We start from the raw sequence: 27,014 nt of genomic DNA, 5'->3' as shown, positions 1-27,014 counted from the left end.
CAAGGAGATTCCTTAAGAAATCAGGGAAGCCTTTTGTGCAAGTCTTAAACTTAGGAGTGGCCAATTTGGGACAAATAAGTTACATTATAAGATTGGTAAGACATGTTATAGAACTTGTTACTACTCTAAAAGATAGAACAAGGTGGATAAAAACAGAAATAACTTCGAGAAAGATTTAGATCAACTAATTAAATGACAGTTATGATAATTATCGGTGATGTTTTTATTGTGTTAAGGTTTAAAAAGTGCTTTTTCATTGTCTCATTTGAGCCTCCTAATAAGCCTTTGAGGTAAGTCGTTTAGATGTTATTTCTTATTTTGTGGATGAGGAGTATGGGACTTGCCCTTGGCCACAGATTTTGGGTGCTGGGTCCCTGTTCAAACTCACTTTTTGCTGCCTCCCTGACCCGGGCTGTAGTCAGTAAGATCAATATTTCAAACATATCCTTAAAGGCTTTTTCTGCCCTAACACTTGTGCGACCACAAGGTAAGCCACTTAAAATTCTCGAAGTGTCAGTAAAATGGGGCTAATAATGCCAGGAATAAGATTGCTGAAAGGAGCAGAGATGTTTAAATGTCAGCTGCTATTATTTCCTGCTTGCTAAGATTTTCCAGGGCTTAGGCTATACTGGAAATGTGTTCCCAAAGCAATGAGGAAACAAATAATGACTTTAATAGCAAGAGTGATTTGTGTTTGCAAAGTTCTTCACAGGCATTTTCTCATGATGCTTCTAAAAATTCAGCTGTCTAGGAAAGGAATACAAATTCCCCACTTTACAGATGGGGAAACTGAGCCCCAGAGAGGGGAGATGTTGCAAAAATGTTACAAAGCTGGTAAGTTTTGGACCCTGAACTCACAGGTGCCTCCTATACACTGTGCTGCTGCATAGGTCCTCAGATGACTTCATCTTCATCTGGGTTGTCCTTATTGTTCTTTAATATATCCAAATTGAGGCAGTTTTGTAGGAAATCCTAACTTGTTAACTATGCAAAGTTAACTTTTGTTTTCACATACAGCAACTGGCACAAATAGAAACAGACCTAAAAGCTCGAACAGCTGCCTACAGCACTCTGAGAGGAAAGCTGGAGAACCTGGAAAAGAAATCCACGTATGTATCATTGCTTTATGCTGATTCATGGGACTGGTTTTTATAGGCTCTGCTCTAGGTGCCCAGCCTGTGTAACCCATTCACCTTCCTTTTATCCCTTCCCCACTCTGACACCTCTCCACCCTCCAGCTTTGTTTATGCTCCTCTAGATTTCTAACCTTGTTCTTACGGTTAGAATGGCTTAGTTCTTTGCCCAAACTCCCAGTAACTCTCTCACTTCTCCTTCTCAATTCAATTCAGCTAGTGTTTATGTTCTATGAAATGCAAGGGTGGGGTTGAGATATTGAGAGAGACTATCTGAAGGTGAGAGAATTCCTCTTCTCAAGGAATTTACCACCTGCCAAAGAAGAATGCAGTATGTACAAATAAATTTGAACTAGAGTGGATGAAGTGAAAAAGAAACCTTTTCTGGGCCTGATGGCAGCTGGGTTGAGTCCTCCAAGGAGGATATGGGTTCTGTGAGAAGAGAGTGCATCCATGTCCTCTGAGAAGGATGCATATTTGCATAATAAATTCACAGATGCCAGCTGTGTGACCTCAGTTAATCCAATTTGCCTCAGTTTCCTCATCTGTAAAATGAGCTGGCAAGGAAATGGCAAACCACTCCAGTATCTTTGTCAAGAAAACCCTGAAGAGGGTCATGGAGAAGTCAGACATGACTGAAACACTCAACAGCAAACTTCTTGACTCTGAGCTACCTAGCTTGCCCTCCCTTCTACATTACTAAAGTATTTTGTACTTCCCAAAAATCCTGTGAAAGGATTAGTTCAAATATTATGCTCCTCATTTTAGAGGTTACTTGTCCAGGGTCAGAGAATTTTAGTTCAGTCACAAAGGCAAAATTCAAACCCAAGTCTTGTTCCTTCTCCTTTCTATGAAAATCTTTTAAGGTTTTCTGGACAACCCTACTGGGCAGTGGGAAAGGGCAAGCAGAAGAGATGAAATCCATTCTCTGGTAGTAGGAAGGTAAGGGAAGGGTAAGCCCAAGTTATTGTTCAAGGGACTTATCCCCCTGAATCAGATGGTTACTAGCCCTACATTCTGCTTCTCAGAAGATTTACAAGTCATCTGCTCAAGCCTCCTACACAATATGGGAATTCTCCCTGTAGCATCTTTGACAAGGTGTTCTCAAGCATCTACTTATGCATCCCTGTGCTCTTAGAAAGTTCAAGTATGGGATAGAAAAAACGTGGATTTGGGAATCAGATCCTGGGTCTACCACTTACTGATTATACCACCTTAGGCAAGTCACTTAATCCTTCTGAGCCTCAATTTTCTTATCTGTAAAATGGGAATAATAAGGAACCAGCTTTTCTATCTACTTCTATTTCTCTAGTATTTCAGGAGGTGTAAAATCCCAAATCAGGCTCATAAAGAATTTTGACCTGAGGATTTAGGGTTGATTATAAGGAAAACCTTAAGTAACTGTAGAAATGTAAATTACTATTTCTTTCTGTCCACTGGCATGGCTTGCTCAGAAATACCAGGTTGCTCTCATTTGTTAGACAATATAAATGTCAGGGAGTATAGTTATGTCTAAGTCTAGGATATGTGTGATTGGTCAGTGACTAGGAAATGTCATTATGACCCAGTGCACAGCCAGTTCAGCCAGTACAGCTGGTTAAACCTAATGAGTTCTGTAGGGGCAGCTGGCTACTATAGCAGGAAGGGAGATAACGGTTGTTGATGGGGCAGCCTGTGTCCTTGGACTGGGGAGAAACTGTTTGGGGTGGTATTTTGAGGCTAGGGAGAAATGGGATTTTTAAAGAGAAGTGTGATTTTAGAATTGGGGCCCAAGCACATGCACCCAAGCACCCCATCAAAACCAGCTCAGAATGAGGCAATACAAGTACCTCTACCAATGCAGATCAGTACCTTCTCTGCAAATTACAATCTTAGAGTTGCTATGGTGCAAAGAAATTAGGTGATTTGCCCAAGTCACAGAGGCAGTTTGTGTCAGAGGTGGATTTGAACCTAGACTTTCCTGGCTCCAGGGTTAGCTCTCTATCCTTAAGGAGGGGGAGAGACAGCAAATATAACTGGAATGTCAGGGAATTCTTCTCAGGAGATGGCCCCAGAGCCAGGCCAGGTGGGGAGGCAGAGAGGAAGAAATTCTAAGCATTGCCTTCCGTCTGCCTAACCATTCCCAATTTCCTTAACTGGTCCTTATGGTTTTGAGTTTCCCAGTCTTTCTGATCTCCCTCCTCTGGGTAATTGTTAGCCTGTCAATAAAATGTTTATGCCCAGAATATAGTCACTGAAGCATGGTTGGGCAGCAGAGCAGAGCATAGCAACAAACAAAAACAGATTGTAAACCACCGTCATTCTTTTATGCCTTTGTTGTTAAACAAAAGATTCAGGAAGTAAGAAGTTGCTGTGATTTTGCCTCTCAGTTTTCTTGTTCTGTTCCACATCAGAGGGAATAAAATCCCCAAGATCATAGGACCTTGCATAGGAAAAGGACCTTCCAAACAATCTGTTAGAACCTCTTCATTTTATAGAGGCACTGGGGTCCAGAGGTGAAGTGACCTGCTTAAGGTCACACCTATTGGGATCAAAAGAGGCAGGATTCAAAAACTAGGTCTTCTAACACCAAATCCAATGCTCTGTCTACCATATTCTGCCACCATTCCTCTAGAGCAAACTTCTCAATCAAAAAATGATGTCCTTTATCCCCATTCTTGAGTGATAAAATCCTCCCTTAACCTTCATGGCTAGGATAAAAGCTATTTCCTCTTTTGCTGTTGTTTATACCCTGACTTCAAATTTGATCTGACACTTATTAACAGTCTTATTGTGGGCAAGTCAGATTATTTTGTCAACCTCTCTTTGTTCATCTGTAAAATGGGGGCAGTTAGGTGGTGTAGTGGAGTACTAATCTTGGAGTGAGGAAGACTCATTTATGAATTTAAATCTGGTCTTTGACACTAGCTAATTTTGGGACCTGGACAAGTCACTTTACTGTGTTTGCCTCAGTTCCCTTATCTGTAAAATGAGCTGGAGAAGGAAATGGCAAACCACTCCACTATCTTGGCCAAGAAAACACCTAGACCAGGTCAGAAAGAGTAGCACAGGGTTCAACCTTAATTACCACAACAAAAATTGAAATAATGAAAGCCTCTACCTCCCGAAGTACTTGTGAGGATCAAAGGAGATTAGATTTGCAAAGTGCTTTGAAAACCTAGTATTAACTAATTATGATGCGAACTTTTGCTATTGGAAAAGTACCTAACATATGCTTACTGGGAATGTACCACAGTGCTAATCATTTTTGTCAGTGTATCACCTCCAGGATAAGGTTTCTTTGAATTTAAAAAAAAGGGTAACTAGATTGTTTGAGCTGAAAAGCAGCTTTGCTCTATCTTGAGCCATCTCCCCTTTGGTAACTTGAACCAACTCCTCCTCCTCGCCTGGAGGTGAGCTTCAGAGTGGCTAGGCGCCCTGCCTGCCCCTAGGGAATTCCCTCCTGCCTCCTATGAAGCAGTTTCCACTTCTAGAAGATGATTGGAGCCAGAAGAGAGGTAGAGTCAGTTCAATGCAGAGCATGGCGAAGGCAGCATATTGTAGGGGAGGTTGACTCAGGCTTGGAATCTGAGGATCTGGGTTTGATTTCTAACTGCTACTGACTTCATTTTGACATGTGACTTTCACTCTGTGGGTCTCAGTTCCGTCTTCTATAAAATGAGGAAGTCAGACATAGCTAAGATCCTGTCAGCTGTTGATCTTTGGATTAGAGGCAGCTAGGAGACAGTGGCTAGAGTGCTGGACCTAGAGTCAGAAAGACTTTATGTTCAAATCCAGCCTCTGATACACTGTGTGACCCAGGTCGTCACATAACTTCTGCCTGCCTTATTTATCTGAACTATAAAATGGGAATAATAATAGTGCCTTCCTCCTAGGGTTTTTATAAGGATCAAATGAGATAATATTTGTAAAATGCTTAGCAGTGCCTGGCACATAAGTAGGCTTTTGCTCTCCCTCCCTCCCTGTCTCCCTTCCTTCCTTTCTCCTTTCCTAAAAATAATAATAAATAAATGCATTCTCAGTCTTTTTAGTGTAGAGAAGCATCATAATGTGGAAGTTACTGGAGTCAGTAGTCCCTTGGGTTCACATCCTGGACCTTGCACTGTGCTGCATTAGATAAATTGTAGCCTTTCTGGACTCTTCATCTTGAAAGCAGGGGATATTAATACTTGCAAAGTCCATTTCATAAGGTTATTGGTAGAAAATGCTTTAAAAATCCTAATGTTCTATAGAAATGTTGAGTATTTTTGTGGGATTACAGTTATGGAAATGATTAAACTTTTTAGAAGGAGATCTGATTGGGAAGGTAAATTGGAGACTCAGGTAATAGCTATTAGAAGGAGCTGTGTTCTAATGGAGTCAAACACTTCATGAGAGGGAAATAAGTAGGTTATGGCCAGAACCTGGAGGCCTTTGAATAGCTAGGAAATTGGACTTGACTTCGTGGGCACTGGGAATGTACTGGGACTGAGCTTTTGAGCAGAGGAGCGGGAGCTGCATGATCCAAATAATGCATTAGGGTGATTAATCTGGCAGAGCATAGTAGGTGGAAAGAATGGAGATAGGGAGGGGAGCCCAGGTCACTGAGGTGTGGAATTCAGGCAGCTAGAGTTTAGCCACCTTGGTAGACTGGTGAGAACACCACTGGGTTAATGAGCCAAGTTTGCCACATCTTCTGGGGAAGAGAGGGGATGCCAGCTTTAATGCCCTGTTTGCCAGGAAATAGAAAGGTGTGAATAGCCAGGGAACAACAGGAATAGCTAGATGAATAAGAAACATTTTTCAAACAGCGGGCAAAACTCCTCCCTCCCCTTGTCCCATGATGCCTCTAGGGTACTTGCCCAAGTCTGTAACTAGGGAATGGCACCTTCTCTATGATGTGGCACCTTCCCTACCTTTCCAGTCTTCTCTCAATCATTCCATTCCCCACAGTTCATGTTCGAGGTCAGCTGAACAACTCCATCCCTGCAGTGGCTCATGCTGTCCCCTATGCCTGGAATTAATCAACAAGCAATTCTTAAGTGCTGATCCTAGTGCCAGGCACTGTGCTACATGATGGGGATTAAAAAAAATAGAAAAAGAAATAACACCTCTTTTTATATTCTATAAGTGAAATATCCATCCCTATTTTTGCCTTTAAAACCTAGCTTAAATGGTACCTCATCCATGCCTTCCTTGCTCCTCCCACCCCCATCAGTAAAGATCTTCACCAGTGGATCCCAACTTTACTTGCTCTGGAGGAGGCAGTGGAATAGAAAGTGGAAGGATGACCTGATTTATAGACAGGACTTGGGTTCAGATCTTCATCTTCCAGCTTGTGCTACTATGGGCAAGTCATTTGTTTTGAGACCTTAGTTCTTTCATTTGTAAGATGAGGTGATACTTAAGATACTCTTAAAGGTCTTATCCAGTTTGAAATTTATAAACCTTCTCCTCTTGCTTCTTCCTCAACTTTACCATAATACAGGGGTGGGGAACAGGCTGTCTCAAGGTTACATGTGGCCCTCTAGGTTCTTGGGTGTGGCCTTTTGACTGAGTCCAAGTTATACAGAACAAATCCTTTTATTAAGGGGATTTGTTCTGTGAAGTTTGGAATCAGTCAAAGAGTTTCACTTGACCTTGACCTAGAGGGCCACATGATTGCCTTGCCTATCCTTATCCTAATACTTTATCCTACTTTATTCAAGGTGAATTTATCTCTAGAAAATGTGAGTAAAGAAATCAAATTATTTTATCAACCTGTCAGATAAGTTATTCATAAGCATCTGTGTAATGACTCACTGTATGTTACACAGAATATGTTTGGGGAATCTTTTTGGTGTCTTTTTAAAACTTGCATTTGAAGGGTGCAAACTCCCTGTCTAATTCAAACTGGATCTCTCTGAGGTGTAACATAGGACTTGGTACAAAGTAGGTGCTTAACAAATCTTGGTTTTATAAAGTCCAACTCAAATGCTACTTCCTCCAAGGAGGCTTCCCAGATCCCCTCATTCAGCTAAGTGTTTGTTCCTAGTAATATGCTAGATAGCACTTTGTTATATTCTAATGCACTCATCATGTAACATTATTTAGTTATCTGTGTTTGTGTCATATTTCATGGTAAACTCATGAAGTCAAGGACCGTGTTTTATCTCATTTAGCAACTCTTAATCTTGTTTTCAGCCATGGATTCCTTTGGCAGTCTGGTGCAGCCTATGGATGCTCTTTATTTGGAATAATATTTTAAATGCATAAAAGACAATTGTAAAGAAAACCAGTTATATGGAATTATGTTAATTTCATGTTGAGAACCCCTGATCTAAACTGCTTCCTAGACTGCCTTGCACAGAAAAACACTCAATAATACTTGTTGACTGGTTGAATATTGAATATCATTTTATAACTGAGATCTCCTTTTCAATGTCTTTGTATTACGTATATGGCACATATGTCTATATGCCAAAAGCCTAAGTGAAAGAACAGGAGCTCACACAGGACTGTGATCCCTTTCTACTAACCCTACATCTTTTTGCTTTTGCATTTCAGGGGAAATCTCTTCACTCGGACATTAGCTGATATTGTGAACAAAGAGGATTTTGTTCTGGATTCAGAGTATCTCATCACTCTCCTGGTGATAGTTCCAAAGTAAGAGCATTGTTAAGTGGCCCCAATGTTGAGTGATCTCAGTTCCTCTTTGGGGGATTTCTTTTTGGCCAGGGGCTGAGAGAGTCAAGGGAAAACTCTTTGGCCACTACCAGGTTTCAGGGATGTAAAGCTGAACCAGAAGAGCCATCTGAGAAGGGCAGATAATGTGAGAAATAATGCATTTGGATCCCTATTCTATTCCAATCAGTATTAATCAATTTGATATGATTACCTAAGGGTGGTGATTATAAGTTCTGTATATTAGATCCTAGAGTTTTGAGATGCAGATTGTAAGTTCATTTGCTTAATCATAGGCAGTCAACTAGAGGCACTCCACACCCAGTGTGGTGGAGGTGATGAAATGACGTAGAAAGTCCCCCAACTTGTTTTTGTACCTCCAGACCATTTTCTGTTGTCCAACATGAGGAGGTGACCATCTATCTTATGACCACTTAGTCAGAGAAGAATGCTCCATGTCACCCCACCCAAGGCTCCTCCCCTCTGCTGACATGCCATTTCTAGCTGATGTATCATTTTTTTGGCCTATGAAATGAAATCTATCAACCAATGGGATTCTGTACTTTGTATAGCCTCTTTAGAATGTTCAGGTATCAAATATGGTGTCAAATCTTATAAAAATAAGACCCTGGAAGAAGGGGGCATCTTAGATTGTGAGGAAGATATGAGGTTAACTTCATTAGAGGGGATCATGGACCCTTTATTAAAGTGCCATTGGCTCAGAGTTCTGCCTCAGTCTCTTTTATTGTAGGTTGGACAATTTAAATCCCCACAGTAGGAAGCTGCTGGCAGTGATGATCTGTGTCAGGCAGGAACCTCCCATCCCAGCTGCCTTGGGACCTGATGGACTCTTCCAGAGAAAGTTATAGTACTTATAAGGCCTTGGGAAAGTCAGCTGTCCTCTCAAGACTTTTAGGTCTTCATATTTCAAATGGAGATAATAACAAACTTACTTCACAGGATGCTTGTGAGGAAAGTGCTCTTGTGAACTTTAATGACAACACTTTGGAGTTGTACTTTATTTTTGTCTTTGCTGTTGCTAACTGAAGTTGTGTTCTCTGTTGCTTGAAGGCCAAACTATTCACAGTGGCAAAAAAGATATGAGTCTCTCTCAGACATGGTGGTGCCTCGGTCAACCAAGTAAGTCAAACTCTTACACCAGGTCCCTGGCCTGTCAGGGCATTTGTTTCCGTGGATTTTGCCCTTCTTAGAAATGACATCTTCTTCAAAGAGAGACTGTGTGTTTCAGAATATGTAGTGAATTGAAGAGGCAAGGTGTGGGACTGAGGGGGGCATTGAACTTTGGTCCTAGGCCCACCTTTGCCGTAAACAGAACAATGTTTCTCCTGTGCAACCTAGGATAAATTATCCCTTTTCTCTGGGCCTCCCTCCTCTGTAAAATGTGAAGGAGCTTGGACTAGACCAGAGAGGAGGAAGTGTTTTTCATTAGGAGGCTGAGTCACTCTAGGGACTCACTATGGAGCCACAGGCTCCATCTTATGCATAGTGAGATGCATAATATTTAAAAATGGATTCTATATATAATGCATATGTACAAAATATTTCTTCTGTATTTCTAGGATCTGTAATTTCTTTGGTGTGGGCAATTCTTTCTGCCAGTGCTGGTCACAGTCCCTCTGGACCATAGAATATAGAATATACTTTTATGAGTTTCTCTGATGAGGGGGAATATAATTCACTTGATGAACCTCTTTGCCCTTTGATGAATTGGACCATAGGTGACAGGCATGTAGTCCATTGCTGGGCTATTGTTATTTGAAACTCTTTTAACTTATGCTTTCCTGGCATAGCTATATCATGATCAAACATCTATGGGAAGATAGTCTGATTTAAAAAAAGACATGGATGACCCTGTTCCTTGGGGAGCTCACAATCTGTCTTGTAGGTAGGGAAAGACAAATTTACCTGTGATACAAGGCAGAACAACAGTTTTCCTAACTCCACTGGGACCAAAAGAGGAAGGAATTCCCTAGGGGCTTCACACATAGCCCCAGTCTTAGAATATATTGTAAGCATCACATGTTAAGGTGATGTTTGAAAATGGGCCTTGGAAGATGAGTAACATATAGATACATACATACAAAATATACACACAGACACATATACATGTGACAGACAGACAGACGCGCGCACACACACACACACACACACACACACACATATATATATTTAGAGAGAGAGAGAGTGTAAGAGTGAAAGCAAACATAGTTAAGTGATTTACTTTCTGTTTGCTTATTGTAAACTAAGGACTTGCTGCTAGCTTCCAGATGAAAGCCACAGAATCCTATATTTAGAGCGAGAAGATGAGTTTAAAACCTGCCTTAAGATATTTAGTAGTTGTGTGGCCTTGGGATTAAGCCTCTGCCACTCTGTTTTGTCTTCTGTAAAATGGGGATAACAAAAGCACCGATCTCAGTATTATTGTGAAGATAAGATGAGATAATATATGTAAAGTGTTTTTGCAAACCTTAATGCATTCTATAGATGTATCATCATCATCATCATCAAACCAAACCCTCATTTTAAAGATGAAGACTATGGCCCATTGGACTCAACTGTGGTCACATAGATTTCAAACTCAGATGTTCTGACTCCAGAACTGTGAAGGTGTCAATTCACAAAACTCATCTTGGTATGCAGGTGATCTTGGGGTTCTCAAAGGCTCTGGCAGAGTTTACCAAGATTAAAGCACTTTAGGTGCAGGGCTGGTGATGGTCTCTATGGTTCATAGACTATGTTTTAAACTAGCTAAGTTCATTGTGCTTGGCATCTGGTTGTCCCCAATGGGCTTATCAAATGGGAAGGGGCAGCAAGGTGGTGCAGTGGATAGAGCACCAGTGCAGGAGTCAGGAGGACCTGAGTTCAAATCTCACCTCAGACACTTGACACTCACTAGCTGTGTGTGACCTTGGGCAAGTCACTTAACCCCAACTGCCTCATCCTGGGTCATCTCCAGTCACCCTGATGAGTATCTGGTCACTGGATTCAGATGGCTCTGGAGGAGAAGTGAGGCTGGTGACCTGCACAGCCCTCCCTCACTCAAAACAAAGTCAAGTGCAAGTCATGTCATTATTTCTCTGATGGCATGGTCTTCTTCGGCAATGAAGGATGAACACACACACACACACACACACACACATACATCAAGTGGGAAAATATTTTTTTTGGAAAATGGGAAAAATATATCTTCACTGATGAAATAACTTATCTTTTAGGTTATTGAAGTAATGTAGAAATATTGTTCTTCTAGTTTGTTAAGATCTTGCTGAATCCTAATTTTGTCATCCAGAATCTTAAGTTTTCCACCCAACTTCCTGTCAAATGCAGATATACCATTTGGGCCTTCATCCACTTAATTGCAAAGCCAGGATTCAAATTCAGTTCTCTTAACTACTACTTCAACACATTTTGGCTTTCAAAAGGATCAACCATCAAAAGGACCAACCTTTAGACCACATATAGAGTATCCTTGGCTGTCATTAATGATACCCCAAATCTCTTAGCTGCTACAATCTAGTTGGGAGAATCTAGGAGCTGGCAGAATGAAGAGTACAGGGTCGAAATTTGGAAATTCCCTGTATTCCCAGCTCTGAAACCTTCCAAATGTATGGATCCTTGACCTGTAGGCTTCTTAAGATGCAAAAAAGAAAAAAATAAAAGAACAGTAGGAAGTCAAATCCTGAAGAACAGTGCCTTTTAGTTCGAGTATAGTCACGAGTGGGGTCTTCTCTTCCACAGACTGATTGCTGAGGACAACGAGGGAGGACTCTTTACAGTCACGATCTTTCGGAGGGTGATCGATGATTTCAAAGCCAAAGCCAGAGAAAACAAGTAAGGATTAGGGGCTATCGCTTTATTTATTTACTTATCTACTCACCCAGTTATTTATCTGTCTATTTACTTTCATTAATTTATATTTTTTCACTTTTGAATTTGAAGCTGAAAGCTTGAAAATGTGTTTTTCTGCAGTGCCTCTATCTTAACTATAGACTTGTGATTTATTTCATGGTAAAAGTCAGTATTTGAAGCCTTTTCTCCTGACTGCTAGTTTGCTAGGACTTTCCTACACATTTAATAATTAGCTAACATATTGTTTCTTTTAAAAAATATTCTATTTCATCCCCAGTTTATGTTAAAACAATTTTTAAACATTTTTTTTTTAAGTTTTGAGTTTCAAATTCTATCCTTCCCTCCCTTCTCTTACTTTAAGGTTCATTGTCCGTGAATTTTTGTATGATGAAAAAGAAATTAAAACTGAAAGGGAAGAGATGTCTAAATTGCTCTCTGAAAAGAAGCAACAGTATGTAAGTACTTGAGCCTGAATTTTCCTACTGAATTTCCAAACTTTGCTGCCACACTCTCCTATTATTTCTTGTACCAGGGCAGATGTCTTAGCTAGAAGAGGTCCTTTGAAGCTTGGAAGTTTCCCTGATTTGGTCCCCAACTCTCTGAGATAGTTCTTGGGGAAGACTGTCTTCTCATAATTCTCATGTACTTCCATCAGGCAGGACCATCTGACTTCATAGGAGCTTTGTGCCAAGTGCTCTAGGAAAGCAGGCACAGGGATTGATAATGAACAGTTTGCCCTTGAAAAGGGGTGTTAGGGTACCCTCACACTGAAGCCAATTGAATTTAGAGGTTCAGTGGTCAGAGGGACCAACACAGTCCCACTGTTGATGGCAATAATGTAGATGTGCTGAAACTAGTCAGACCACTCTTGACCACAGTTTCAAGGGAGTGGTGCCTGGTGTCCATATGTACCAAGTAACCACCTCGTCTTCACCTACCCATGTTTTTAGTAAGCCATCTGCCTAAAAGAGTGTCCTCCAACAATAGCATGTGAACTTTATACTATGTGAAGGAAGCTTAGTTTAGCATATAATGATAGTTAACAGACTCTTTCCATTTTTAAACACGATCTGCGTGGCCTTTGGGCAAATAAGCTTTTCTTTTCATACCTTAATTTGCTCCTGTAAAGTGGGCTTAATAATACATATACTCAAATCTTAGTCAGGTTTTCAGAAACCAGAAGGCCTATGCCTTCTATTTCTCCTTTTCCTCAGAGAGTCCATTGAAATCTTTTATTACCATGCTTATCACCAAGTGCTCTGGTTCTGAGATCCTGTGAATCTCTACTGATTTCAGGACTTGTCATGAGAATGGAGAGCAAGTTCAAAAAGTCCTTCAGCTTCCCTGGGGAAAGGCTTAATACAAATTTTATGCAAATTAATAAAAATGTAAAGATGACGTACTTTTAAAGTTAGGAAAATGTGTTTATTCTAAAGATTGTTGAGGTTTTTAGAAGCATGATTTGTATGGAAGAGTATTTGTTAGTACATTATCCTGTGTTTTGGCCAAGTTTGATGTCAAAGTTAGATAACTCAAAGAATCCTGAATATACTGCAATTCATGCTTTGATAACCCTTTTGCATGTGTATCAGGACAAAGCAAAAAACAGTAAACTATCACTACCATAAACAAATTACCTGGAACCTTCATTAACTGGAATTTTGTGACTGCCCCTACTGTTATAAGACAAGAAAGAAAAGATGTACATAAAAACTTCCAACTTCTGACCCAGCTCTAGTGTTCAGTCACCCACAGCTTTCATGTTGTTTTGAACAATGACAGCTGACGTTCTGTTCTGTACAGTGGCCCTCAGCTTCTTTAGGATCCTCAGTCATTAAAGAACAAGTCAATTCTGGTCAATGGACTTGACTTTATTGAGGCAAGTCTCAGTGGAACTTTGCCAAATAATACTAAGTAAGAGCTAAAACACAGTTTGTTTTTTTTAAATTGGGAAAGAGAAAAGAGTGTGAGTAGATGATTTCTGAGTTGCCTTTCACTGCTAAAGTCTATGAGTCTGTTAACTTAGAGCTAACTAGAAAATCTTGTTACCCAGAACCACCTCTCCTTTAGATTCCCTTAGCATTCCTGTCCACATTTTTTAATAGACTAAAAATTGAAGCACCACCTTCCCCTTCCCCTCCCCCCTCCCCCCACCAAGTTAAGGAACCAGTGCACTCTCTCTTCCTGACTTGGAAACCAGCTAACCAGTTTCCTAATGAAAATACCTGTGAATGTCATGGACCTGGACTATCTAGGAGTTATTTTTATTCCCAGAGACACTTTTGAGAAGCCTGTGCTGAGGGGTTAAGTGGGGCCCTTGGCACTACCCTCTGTATCATCACAAGCCAACCTGAGACCACCCCATTTTATCAGTGTGTTATACAAGAGCATCACACCTGCCATCTGGGTTATCAGATTGCTGGTCTAGAATTTTACATTCTGTAAATCCCCATCCTCCCCCTTTCCTTGCCCTGAGGAGTGTGGCCAAGGTTTCTTTAAGAAGGGAAATGGAGCTCTGTAACAGGCATCCAACTTTTAAACATTTAATAGCTTTCAACCTTCTCATCATATTATATGGGGAAAGTAGCATACTGCCTACTAGCCTTTGGATGGAGGTAGGTAGGGGTGGGGTGGGGTGGGTTTGAGGTATGTTAATGTTGGGTTTATAGGTCAGAATCTATTTTTTTGTCTTAATCTCATCTTAAATCTATTATATTATACATTAAGAACTAGTAAGTTCATTCTTCTTTTACTCTTGACCAAGGAGAAAAAATCTCTATTTCTGTTCTCATTGTGATCCTTCATTTCTGTTTACAGAGACAAGATGAAATCTCAGATATACAAATTCAGTCCTCGTCTTTCCTGAGTTAGAGTTCACTACCAGCAACTGTCTCTTCATCATCTTCCAGTCTTTTTTTACTTAACATCCCTCCCCCAACACACACACACACACACACACACACATACACACACACACACATTCTTCAGTATGGTTTTGCTGGTCTACTTTCAATTTCTCAGACAGGACTCTCCATCTCCCATCTCCATGCCTTTGCATTGGATGTCTCATGACTGGAAAGTTCAGCTTGTCACCCCTATTTCCCTGACTTCCTTCAAGATTCAGGAAGGGCCTGGACTATTCCACTAAAATTTTATGTTGCTCTATGAGGGAAGACACAATATAGGCAGAGGCTGTATATATTCCAAGCATGATATGTGATCTTAATCCCTCTTTCAGTGATTGGCTTTGGTCCTGGATTTGTGAGCAAGCAAATGTGCCAAGCCAGGCACAGGCTATTTTCAGTGTCCCCAGGTTAGATGACAGATCTAATTTGTACACTTAATCTCTAGGATTAATGTGAAATTTCATCATTCACTTGCTTGTTTGTAGATGCTTTTCATTGATTTAATGTTAATTTGTATTCTGATGCATGTTTGCTGAAAGATTAATAAATCATTTCTATGCTTATAGCAAACTTCACGTGTTGCTCTTAAAAAGAGATCATCTACCTTCCCGGATCACATGGTTAAGGTAACCCCGATAGGGAACCCTGGTAGGCCCACTACGGGGCAGACGGAGAAAGAAAAAGAGAGTGAGGGCGAGGGTGAGGTAAGCAATTCTGCTTGAGGAGCTTTTCTATTCCCTCTTCAGGCTGAGAGGTCTTTAACTTTTGATAATGAATCTCTCCCCACTATTTTCATCACCTAGTGTGGCTTTCCCTAGACTTCAAATTAATAAAAGGGATGAAAAAGGGGACCCTTCCCTTGCTAATCATGCCTTTCCCTGACCTATAGGACTTTTTGTTCACTTCCACCTCTTCTCCTAATAACCTAAATGAATGTGCTTCTTGGTCAGGTGGGCTAGGTTATCCTAGGTTTCTAGGTGGATGGAACTGATTGGGAGACATAAGTCCTTGGCTTTATGATGGGTTCTGTCACTAACTCACTTGGATATTGGGTAGCTCATCTATGCTCTCTTGGTTTCTCCATCTGTATAAATGAAGAGTGGTACTCAACCACCTAACAACATATCTTGATGTGCTGGGAAGGATTCAAGTGCTATTGTTTGTGAAGTGCTTTCAAGATTCCTGAGAAGATTCTGTAGCTTGTACTGATTATCATGAGTTTTGTCATTATCTACATCAAGGGAAGCTCTACTGAAATCTGGCCATTTTCCCCTGCCAAGCAGGACTGGGGCTGTAAGCTGGTTTGAAATGTAGTCTTGGAATGTTGGTGGAACACTGTTGGCCTTAGCACTGTTGACACATAGCTTGTAATGACAGACTGTAAAGGATCCTGAGTTGGAATTTGTTGTCAGACAAAAGCTTGAGATCTGCCTTGTATCAGAACTTACTTTGGGCTCCCTAGTTTTCCTAGACATTGGTATGGATAGTTTGCATGTGCTGGGTGGCTGAGCTGCTAATTTCCTTCATCTCTACTTAATGGAGTCTGAAATTTGATGTCAATCAGCCCCCATAATATAGTTGGGGCTGGTTTCTCTTGCTGGAAGATGGATTTCTAGGTGGCTTCTCCACCACCTTTTTGCCTTTTGCAAGCTTCTCGTTATCAACATCACTATTTTGTCATAATTAAAATTTTCTTTTAACATGTGTCTGGAGGTAAGAGAGAAAGGTGATAACCTGATTTCTTTTCAAGGGTCCCCTTCTGCGCTGGCTCAAGGTGAACTTCAGTGAAGCGTTTATTGCCTGGATTCACCTAAAGGCTTTGAGAGTATTTGTTGAATCTGTGCTAAGGTAAGGGAACCCAGTCTAGAAATACCATTTTTCTTAAGGCAGTTAGGTGGCAGTTGGTCTAGAATCAAGAGAGTTCAAATTTGTGACCCGTGGCAAGTCCCTTCACTTCTGCTTGCAGAGTAAAGCACCTTCCCCCTAAGGTTGTTAGGAGGACCCAGATAAGGTATTTGTAAAGTGCTCAGCACAGGGCTTGGGTTCAAGTCCCAGCTCTGAGGCTATCTGCGTGATCACAGGCAGCTCACTTTAATGTAGAACCCCCTTTATTCACCTCTAAAATGGAGATGACAACATCTACCTTATCTTCTTTTCAGGGTCACAAGGAAAACTAAAGAAATATCATTACTGTTATGTGGCTGAGATTTTATAGAATTTTAGAGATAACTGGTAGAACAAATTATACAGGCCTGTATCATCTATAATAGGTAATAGAGCCTACCTCTATGGGTAGAGCTTGTAAGACTGTTAAAACACTAGTAACAGGTAGGCTTTTGGAGAAGAATGAGAACACTTCTCTCCAGAAGTGAAAAACGGGACAATACTAGATGTAGATTAAAGTTGATAAAACAGAATCTTCCTGGAGAAATCTCCACAGAAGAAATGGATGTGATAGGAGGAGGAAAAGCTAAAGGACTACATGAAAGGGAAGCCTATGTTGCAACCAAGGATCACTATAGAGGGGAGGGCTGGGGAGGGAGAAGAGGACGAAGGAGGGAGAGGGAAAGGAGAATTGGAAGTGGGAGAAGGGAGAGAGGAGGAAAGGAGAGGGTAGGGTAGAGGAAAGAGATGGGAGGGAAAGTCTACCCCATGATCCCATTTGCTCTGAATGAAAAGCCAACAAAAATATCTTTCAAAATCCAAGTTTCTACATGTTGGGAGTTGGTGCCTATATACTCAACTTTTCCCCTTCTATGCTGACATGTTCCTGTGGCTCTCTACCTTCCAGAGGTTGCCAACATTTTTAGGGTGAACAGGATTTTGAGAAATGTTCCACGATAAGTATGCCAGCTGGTGGCAGATTTTATATCAACTTCTGATGCTGACAGTATTTTATTAATTCCTACAAATTGACACAAATTAATATTAAGTGCAAATAATTATCTTCTTAAGGCCTTTAATAGTTGTGATTTAGGAATTAGGAGGGATTTAAGGAACTGTTGCCTTCTCTTAGAAAAAACATTGCTAATTATTATTTCACTTTCCTTTTTCAATAGATCCCTCCCAGAGAATAAAATGAAATAAAAAATACTTAATATTTCCCAGGTACTAGAGATAGGATAAAAAAAAAACCAGTCCTTGCCCTCAAGGACCATCTTCTTTATCTGGAGGATATACATAAAAATAGGTACTATATAGTCAATTTGGGGGAGGGGGAGGGAAAAGGGCACAAAGAATGTTAATTAGCTAATTATTACTAGGGAGAGCATGGCCAACAAGATGAAATGAGCAGGAACAACATGAGGGCGTCAGGGTTATTTGCACTTAATATTAATTTGTGTCAATTTGTAGAAATATAGCTTAGTGTAAATGCTCATTTTTTTGGATATATCTTTTGTTCAAGAACAACTTCCATTTTTAGCCAGTATTTACTTTTTAGAGTAACTTGATTCCAAAGCTGAGGTTCTTTTTTTCTTTCATCCTTAGTATGCTAGGAACTTCAGAAGGCACTAGTCATACAAAGTCCTTTATGTTCCAGGATTTTTTTTTGGGGGGGGGAGGGGGCTGAGGTGGGGGAGAGGCAAGGGAGAAGAGGCAGTTGGGCTTAAGACCAGATCTGAACTCTTGTCCTCCTAACTAAAAAGGCTGGTGCCCCACCCACTGCACCACCTAGCTGTTGGACTAAAAAAAGACCATCAAATACATCTCTACCTTCAGCACTCTTCTGTTATCGTCGATGTTTAGAATGATGCTCATAGCCTACTGACTATATTCAACGTCAGCAACTTCAAGTAAGCTGAGACTAATTTACTTTAAATGTCAAGCAGAAAATTAGTGATGTCAGTAATGTCCACTGTGCTTATTTGAGGTTTTACTGTATATCTTAAGATGGTCTTGATCTTTTACTCTGAGTCAGTAATGCTTTATACATTTGAAAAAGGTATGGACTACCCGTGAATTTTCAGGCAGTGCTTTTACAACCCCACAAGAAGGCCACAAAACGTTTAAGAGAGGTTCTAAACTCAGTCTTCAAACACCTGGATGAAGTAGCAGCAGCAAGTATACTGGATGTATGTATATCATGTATGACAAGATGTAATATAATTGTATTTTATTTCTATTATAAAACTGAATGTGTGTGTGTGCATGTGTGCGCACGTGTGTGTGAAATCAATGTGAAGGGTGGCAGGAAGAAAGAATTAGTTTCAATGTCTAGGTAAGTTCTTGTCAAGTGTTAGAATTAGAGTTAAGCAGTGTTTTCAAATATGGAATCATAGAAAATATGAACAATGTTAAAACTTAAAAAAATACCCTGCTCTTTCAAGAATGTACTTAATTAGTCTTTTTTCCTTTTCTAGGCTTCTGTGGATATTCCTGGATTACAACTAAATAATCAAGATTATTTTCCTTATGTCTACTTTCACATTGACCTTAGCCTTCTTGATTAGCTTTTTTTCAGAAGTCCAGTAACCCTTAGTAACTCTAGAGATAGCTTTACTTCATTATGTAATCAAATTAAATTGTAGGTGCTGTCTTCTCTAAGTTAGAGAATTTTTACAAACAGTTAACCAGAATAGAAACTGCTTTTTTAAAAATGATCTAGGATTTAGAATGTTACAAAAATTACTCACAAAATTAGTTATGGTTGTATTTATTTTTTGTAAGTTACAATAAAGAAAAGCTCCCATTGTCTTTGAACTTTGAAGTATTGTTTCTTGACTTCAATTTAAACATAATTAAAAACTAAGATAATACTGAACACCTAAAGTCACCCTTTTCTAAAGATAATTTTACACGTATTCAAGCCATTATATGTACAAACGTAAAATAATTACAACTATTTTGTACTTAGTCTAATAGTTTTGTTTCCTGCCCCAAAGTCTTAAGACACAATTTGCCAAGGTTGAAGTGAAGAATCTAGGTCCTAAGTAAGTAGGGCCTAAGAATCAGTTCCATGCCTTACATAGAAGTCTGAAAAAGACTATTACAAATGGGGTACATCATGCCATTTAACAAACATTTGGAAACTTATTGCCTAGCTGTATACCTGGGTTCTGTTCCCTGATATTCATTTGATGAGACCTAAAATGAGGATTGAGAGCAGGAGATTGGAAATGAAGCCCTGAACCAGCAACTGATTAAAACCTCAAGCAAATGTGGCTGCTTCAGGCACAAGGAGCACTTTAAAAATAGTATGTGAGAAGTTTTGCCTGGCTTTCACAAACGCTTTGTCCCTAATTCTGCTCAAGAGAATTCTTCCCACTTAGAAGTTTTGTCTGGATTCCCAAAACTGGAAATAGTGCTATAAGCAAGGGGGAACTTTGTACGTAAATGCTGTAGGCATTTAGTTTACAAAAATATTATGGCTAAAATAAGAGAAAACAGACCCAGGGAAAACAAAAATAAAAAAGGAAAAAAAAAAGATGGTAAGGAGAAAGGAAGCCAGAGAGAGCCACATCTCCCTAAATGTTCAAAAAGAAAAGCATATATACTGTGTTTTAACTATTCACCTACAGAAGAACCCAAAGGGCATTATTATGTGAGGATAGTTGTTAGTCAACAACCCTCAAACCCTGAATTAAAGTTTGTGTGATGTGGACTTGTTTTCATACATGATAGGCACTGTCAAAAATACTTTGTTTTTTATTCTTTAACTGGAACAAAGCATTGTGTTCAAATGAAGAAAAACAATCACAGTTAAAAACGTAGTAAAGTAACAGCCTTAAAGAACCTACAAACAGCATACTTGGGATGGAAAAAATGTTTTTAACAGCAACAACAAAAAAAATCAATTATCTTCAAAATATTATTTGACAGAATACAATCAAATTCACTGGTTAACAACAATTCATAGAATTTTTCAATGTTTTTCTTGAGATGCAAACAGTTCACTGTTACAGTGTTTCAAATGACCAAACAATGCTGCTTCAGTTTTTAAAAAGGCCACTGGTATATCCATTTGATTGCAAAGGATGTTCCACCACTGCTGGAAAAATCCGCTCCCAAGAAGTATATGTCATATCTCACAACTCATCTTTTCCTAAGTCGTCAAGTTCTACATCACTGAGGTCAATATCATCTTCAATTGGAAGCTGTGAAACAGTAAATGGGATTTTACTGAAGGTGGCAAAGTAATACCTTACAAGTCAGACTTCTAGATGATGGAAGGATCTTTGAAGAGTTTCTATATACAACTTCCTAAGTTTATAGACAGGTTAAATGCCTATTACACACCATACTTTCCCCTTAAACCTTTTCCTCTCAACTTCCATGTGCCTAAATCAAATAGTAGATTAAATATCATACAGTTTCTTAAATATATGTCAGTCATGAAGAATGGGTCAAAGCCATAATGTTCCCTGTCATAGTGTATAAAATCTCAGCTGGAAGGGCAAAACTCAGAACTCATGTGGTTTAATCTCCTCAGTTTAGAGATGAGGAACAGGCACCAAGGAAGTCTGGGTGACTTGCCTAAGACAAATAGTTGTCAATGAGATTTGAAACCAGGTCCTCTTTATTCGAGAATGAATTTATTATGAGAAAATAAAAGACTCTGAAGTGGTCAGTAATAAAAAATCAAAGAAACACACAAAAGATATTATAAGTAATTATATAATATTAATATTTAATTCATATAATTATATAATGTAATAAGTATATAATATATAAATACATATAATGATATATCATTATAATATAATAATAATATAATAATTACCATTATAATATAATAATATATAATATATAAATACAATACATATAAAAATTAGAAGTCTCCCAGCACATGATAAAAAGCAGCCTTAACCTCAATTTCCTCAACTGTGAAACAGATATAACAGCATCTACTTTGCAGGATTGTTGTGAGAATCAAATGAGATAACATTTGCAAAGTGCACAGTGCCTAGCACAGAGTAGGCACATATAAATGCTTACCTCACCATCTTTGCCATCCCAGGGAGCTACTGTGATTATTTTAGGAAAAACACCGCCACCTACTGGTGCTGTGGAGCCCCGGCCAACGGAAAGCTCTCTGTAAAATAGAAATTTAAAACATCTCTGAATCCCAAAAGATGTATTTGGTAAGCTAAGTACAATGTGACTTCAATATTCTTAAAGATTGGAAAATATAAATAACTGATTAAAACAAAACCTTGATTTGTGCCTTAGTTTTGTCAACTCATACAACATACTTCAGTACAAAGCATAATCAATACGTATGTTGCATATGGTATGTTTCATGAAAAAAACAAACCCAAACTGTCTTTTTTCCTGCATCAGATTAGCTGGGGCACTATGGTATAGCAGCATGGAGAGTAGGGTGTTCTGTTCAAGTGTCTGAGTCAATTGAATGCATAATTTTTGTACTGTTTTAGTACTATGAGACACAGTATGCAGCAAGACACTGCACAAGGAACAAGCAGTCATCTTCCACTCCCTAAATCCTTAGATCTTGTGTAGTCTCCTATAACTGCTGCTTCTTTCTTCTCAAGTTATCAAACCTTTACTTCATTTTAGTAAGTAGTTTGCCCCTTCAGCCTCTAGGTGTCTAAGTCACGGAGGAGTGAATACAATTACACCTGTCTTTATGGAGCCACAACATGACAACTCAGTGGAGGTGAAGACAAGATAGAAGGGACTTTTCTTAGCTATCCTCCAAACACCTTGAAAACAGTAACTCAGAACAAATTCTGGACTGGCTGAACCCACAAAACCATGGGGTGAATCAGTTTTCTAGCCCAAGACAACTTAGAAGATCAGTTGGTAAGGCTAAGAGGGAAGCACAGTCCAGTGCTGGCCATGCCAGCAGAAGCAGCTCCAGCAAACCAAGCCTTGGGAGTGACTGAATCAGCAGTGGCTGCTTCTAGAGCTCTCAGTCCACAGATGGTAAGGGGATGAGACAACTGTTCAGAAAGAGATTACAGGGGTTCTTCTGCTGGCACTGGGGGTAGGACTCTGCTGCACTACCCCCACAGATCTGGGTTGTGGCAGACCACTAGTATAATCAGAGCTTGTAGTTGCAGGGGAGTGGGGACCAGGGTCCCTGGTCACACCTCCAGGGCAGAAGAGCACAGGCCAGGATAGTAGTAAACATACCTTTCCTTAGGTCATACCACCTTGGAAGAACTGAAAGCTTCTGGAACTAGCTACACAAAAACCCTGAAGCTTGGGAAAATGTGCCAAGACATCAAGAAACTAAGTGTCAAAAGAGTGGAAAAAAAAAAAAAGCAAAATCTCTCACTGGAAAAGCAACTGATCTGGAAAACAGATCCAGGAAAGATAATTTAAAAATTATTGGACTACCTAAAAGCCATGATAGAAAACAAAGGAGCCTAAAACCCTTGCATATCACTTGACCAAGCAAATACCAGTACTTGGTATGTATCCCAAAGAAATAAATAAGCAACAAAAAGGAAAAGAACAAAGAACTGGAAACTGAGGGGATGTCCCATCAATTGGGGAATGATTGAACAAGTTGTTACATATGAACGTAATGTGCTCTATAAGAAATGACAAACAGAATGCTCTCAGAAAAACCTGAAAAGACTTATATGAACTGATAGAACTGTACACAGTTACAATATTGCAGTTGATCAACTGCAAATGATTTATTCTCAGTGATCCTGAGGACTTAGGATGAAAAATGTTATCCTTCTCCAGAGAAAGAACTGATGGGAGTCTGAATGCAGATTGAGGCATACTTTTTCTTTTTCTTTCCTTTTTGTCTTTTTGTTCTTTCACAACATGGCAAATATGAAAATGTTTTACATGACTGCACATGTATAATCTATATAAAATTGCTTGCCTTCTCAATGATGGGGGAGGGGAAGAAAGGCAATTGGAACTAAAAATTAAAAAACCAATCCAAATGACAAAAAAAATTGTAATTGGGGGAAAAATAAAGTATCAAATCACACCCACCATGACTCAGCTCAAGAGAAATAAGATTGTTATTTTCTCAACTCTGACCCCTGAAAAATTTTCCTACAAAAAATACACTATTCTCATTCAAATTCCACAGTAGTGGAATGTAGTCTCCCACATACTAACGACAATCATACATTACTCCAATCTCTTATTTTTGTTAAGCAAAATAGTGGGGGAAAGCAAAAAATCTGTCAGATGCTTTTAATTACAAAAAATTACTATCCCTGTAGTACCTTTGCTATGCCCTGCAGAATCATCAAGCTAAAAGGGATTGAAAAGATTTAGGGATTTAGTCTAGTTCATCGTAAAGATGAAGAAAATTAACTTTTAAAAATCAAGAAGCTGATATCCCTCTTCCATATTTTAGATTCAGCAACGACATTAAGGTAGCTGTGTTGAATATATATAATATGAGAATAAGTCACTAACTTGGCTCCCTGAACACACAAAATTAGATTACTCATGGCATTTTAATCTCTTAAGAAGTTATAAATCTGAAATGTTTCTGATGAGCACAAAAATTTATATCAGGTTTTTAAGAGATAATATGATCCCTATTATAATGCTTTTTCCCCTCTATCCTATGGCCTAGGGAAGAATATCTGGTGATAAGCAGTAGGGCCTAATAACTGTGCCCAGGTGGGCTGTACAGCTTTCCCAACAACTATTTTCTGAACATTAAAGGCTTCTAAGGGAGGCACTATAAAAAGTTTTTTTGTAAGGCACTGTTTAAACTAAGTGATATAACAGGAACTAGATCAGTACAAAGAACATCCAGATGAGGAAATTGCCTCTACTAACAGAGACCAGCATTTTTTCCCTAACTTACCGATTTGCCTAGAACACTGCTCTCAGTGTTACGTGACTTACCTAGGGTGACAAAGCAGTTATGTGTTGGAGGCAGATTTATCTATCTACTATGCCACACTGCTTCTCTTGGTTACTAAATGAAAACCTAAACCAATGATTTGATCATCCATGTCTATTTCTATGCTCAATCTAAATTAATTATAGACTATTTTTCCTATACTTATCTGAAAATACTTCATATAATTTAAAGATTTCTTCACATATTCAGATGTAGAATGTACTCTTAATTATCCATGCTCAGTTTATGCACAATTTGGTAAAATCTTGCTTTCAGTTTCTTATGGATATTACTAAGCTACTAGACTAAGTCTTCTGTTACTTTAAAGCTTAAATTTTTTGGTTTAATTTTGGTTATATTTTGGTTTTGTTTAAATTTTAATTTTTTTGTAACTTTGTTAACTTTAAATATCTTTGTACCCAGAAAGAAATGAAATGGTAGTTTTTTCCAGTTAGACAACTACTTTCCTTACCTTGGGGAAGATGTAACAGAAGTAGAGGCAGAATTGTATGGAAGGCTGCTTCTCTTTAGGCTGGGAGTTAGGGGATAGGTATTTTTCTCAAAATGAGGGATAAGGTCAAACTCTGGTATAGTATGGAAGGTATGAATATGAACAGAGAACAAGGATAGGAAAGCTAGCAAACTTTTAATACTTCCTAGAGTGGATTCATTATATTATTTGAAGAACTGTGAATTCCCTGGTCAGACACACCCATATTCAAATAACTAGAGTCCAAAAGCCAAGTACAGTGGAATCTTGACTAGCCAGCTCTGCCCCTTCTGGGTCCCTGGTTCATGAAAACTTTGCTTATGGCTAAAAATATCTTTAAAAAACAAAAATAAAATAAAAACAAAACCTGTTGCTAAGATAGGAACAGAAAATCTGGGAACTAACTATGAAAAGATTCAATACAAAGCACATACAAATCATCATTATATTATTATCGTTAACTATAAATAAAAAGTTAGCATTTACATAATGCATACTCTGTGCCAGACATTGTGATAAGCAATTATAAGTATTCTCTCATAAGCTTCATGGCAACAGGTTGTGAACAGGTAGGTGCTATTATTATGCCCATTTCCCAGAGAAGGAAACTGAGGGAAACAGGCTAAGTGACTTGCCGAAGTTCACACAGCTAGTAAGCATCTGAGGTTGGATTTGAATTCAGGTTTTCCTGACCACTCTGTTGTGTCACCTAGCTGCCTCTTTAACATTTACCACTTTAGAATTATCAATAATATTTAAGAGGAAAAGGCCATAAAAAATGGAGCAAATTAAAGCACCAACTAATTTAAATATGGGTTGAAAAGTTTATTCAAACAAAATTGGCTTTCTCTTCAAAGCCTACTATGCACCCTTATCTCCCCACTTACCTGAGAAACTCATTGATTCCTTGCTCACTAAAAGATCCTTTCAAAAGAGCAAATTTCATCTTCCTTGTATTGACAGCTGCCATTGCAGGGTACCCAAAACCTCCAATTCCCAGTGCAGTTTCAAGTTCATGCTGAGCTCCAGCTTCTGTCCACAGCCATCTACAAAACAATATTTTTATACTTTCTTAGGACACTCATTATACTCAAGTTGAAAATAAAAGATTGGTCATTTTTTCACTCCTAAAATATCATTTCCACATACAAAAGAGATAAAATATGAGATATGTAAAAGATAATATAGGATATATTAAAAATAAAACTGTGGAAATCAGAAAATGTCTCTTGAATAAAGTAGCATCTGAACTGAGCTTTGAAGGGAACAAGGGATTTCAAGAGGCAAGAAGGGATATCATTCTAGGCATGTGGGCCTGACAGCAGAACCACAATAATGTGAGACAGAATGTCATGTATGGGGAACAGCAGTTAGGATGGTTTGTATGTACAGGGAATAGTATATAATTGGTATATATGCATATAAAATACACAATATATACACAACATATTATATATAATATATAATAAAAAGTATAAAACATATAAACATAAAAAACAAAGTGTATAAAAAGGTATAGTACAACGTATAATATATAATTAGGTATATAAATGTAAAATATAACAGTGTCTGCCAGAGAATAGTATGTAACTTACACTAATAAAAGACAGTCTAAGTCAGACTGTGCAGGGTTTTAAATGCACAAAAGCGAAGTCTAAATTTTATCCAGTGACATGGTACACTTTAAGTATAGCAATCTGGCCGCTGAGAGGGTGTTTTGGAAAGAAAAGCAGTTAGGAGGCTATTGCAATAGTTTATGCAAGAACTAATTAAAACTTAAGTCAGGATGGTTGTGGGGCAAGTAGAGAGAAGGGAACAGATGGGAGAGATGTTAAGATAGAATCGGTGTTTTTAATGGGTAGCAAAATGTCCTTTGATGTACAATCTCCTTTTGGTGGACAGTACTTTCTTCAATTACCTTAACGGCATTCCCATTTTCTTTGCCTTAAGAAAAATGATAAACAACAATGAAAATGTGGTGGAAAGAACCTTGAACTAAGAGAAAATTCAAATCCAGAGTTCCGACACATATTAGCTGTATGGGTAAATTTTCTCACTTATAAAGTATGTGTAGAAAAGTCTCCTCAAGATGGTAGAATGGAAGGCAAAACAGTTTAGCTCTCCTACAACAACTGCATTACATTTCAAGCATGAAGGACAGCTAGTGAAAATGGTCA

The 27,014-nt window shown here is 38.8% G+C and overlaps 2 protein-coding genes across 8 annotated transcripts in view; one reads left to right on the top strand and one right to left on the bottom strand.

Annotated features, from left to right (window-relative positions):
• The window catches only part of ATP6V1C2 (ATPase H+ transporting V1 subunit C2), a 58,565-nt gene extending 39,313 nt beyond the window's left edge, over positions 1–19,252 (top strand). For 4 of the 7 annotated variants that reach the window (XM_072634222.1, XM_072634221.1, XM_072634223.1 and 1 more), the window contains 9 exons: positions 1,018–1,109; positions 7,659–7,757; positions 8,847–8,915; positions 11,535–11,627; positions 12,007–12,100; positions 15,118–15,255; positions 16,302–16,399; positions 18,495–18,624; positions 18,913–19,252. In XM_072634222.1, coding sequence (XP_072490323.1) covers positions 1,018–1,109; positions 7,659–7,757; positions 8,847–8,915; positions 11,535–11,627; positions 12,007–12,100; positions 15,118–15,255; positions 16,302–16,399; positions 18,495–18,624; positions 18,913–19,002 — 903 coding nt within the window. In that variant the 3' untranslated portion in view covers positions 19,003–19,252. The remainder of the gene's footprint in view (positions 1–1,017; positions 1,110–7,658; positions 7,758–8,846; positions 8,916–11,534; positions 11,628–12,006; positions 12,101–15,117; positions 15,256–16,301; positions 16,400–18,494; positions 18,625–18,912) is intronic. The other 3 variants (XM_072634226.1, XM_072634224.1, XM_072634227.1) reach the window with 2 other exon arrangements.
• PDIA6 (protein disulfide isomerase family A member 6) overlaps positions 19,190–27,014 on the bottom strand; it is a 34,490-nt gene continuing 26,665 nt past the window's right edge. The window contains exons 11-13 of the mRNA XM_072634220.1: positions 25,725–25,883; positions 21,488–21,584; positions 19,190–20,646 (exon numbers count right to left, since the gene is read on the bottom strand). Of these exons, the coding sequence (XP_072490321.1) occupies positions 20,578–20,646; positions 21,488–21,584; positions 25,725–25,883 (325 nt within the window). The 3' untranslated portion in view covers positions 19,190–20,577. The remainder of the gene's footprint in view (positions 20,647–21,487; positions 21,585–25,724; positions 25,884–27,014) is intronic.

Source organism: Notamacropus eugenii, chromosome 1, assembly GCF_028372415.1.
Source record: "Notamacropus eugenii isolate mMacEug1 chromosome 1, mMacEug1.pri_v2, whole genome shotgun sequence".
NCBI classification, from domain to species: Eukaryota; Metazoa; Chordata; class Mammalia; order Diprotodontia; family Macropodidae; genus Notamacropus; species Notamacropus eugenii.
The sequence above is the reverse complement of the archived record's forward strand: the minus strand, read 5'-3'. Positions and strand labels throughout refer to the sequence as shown.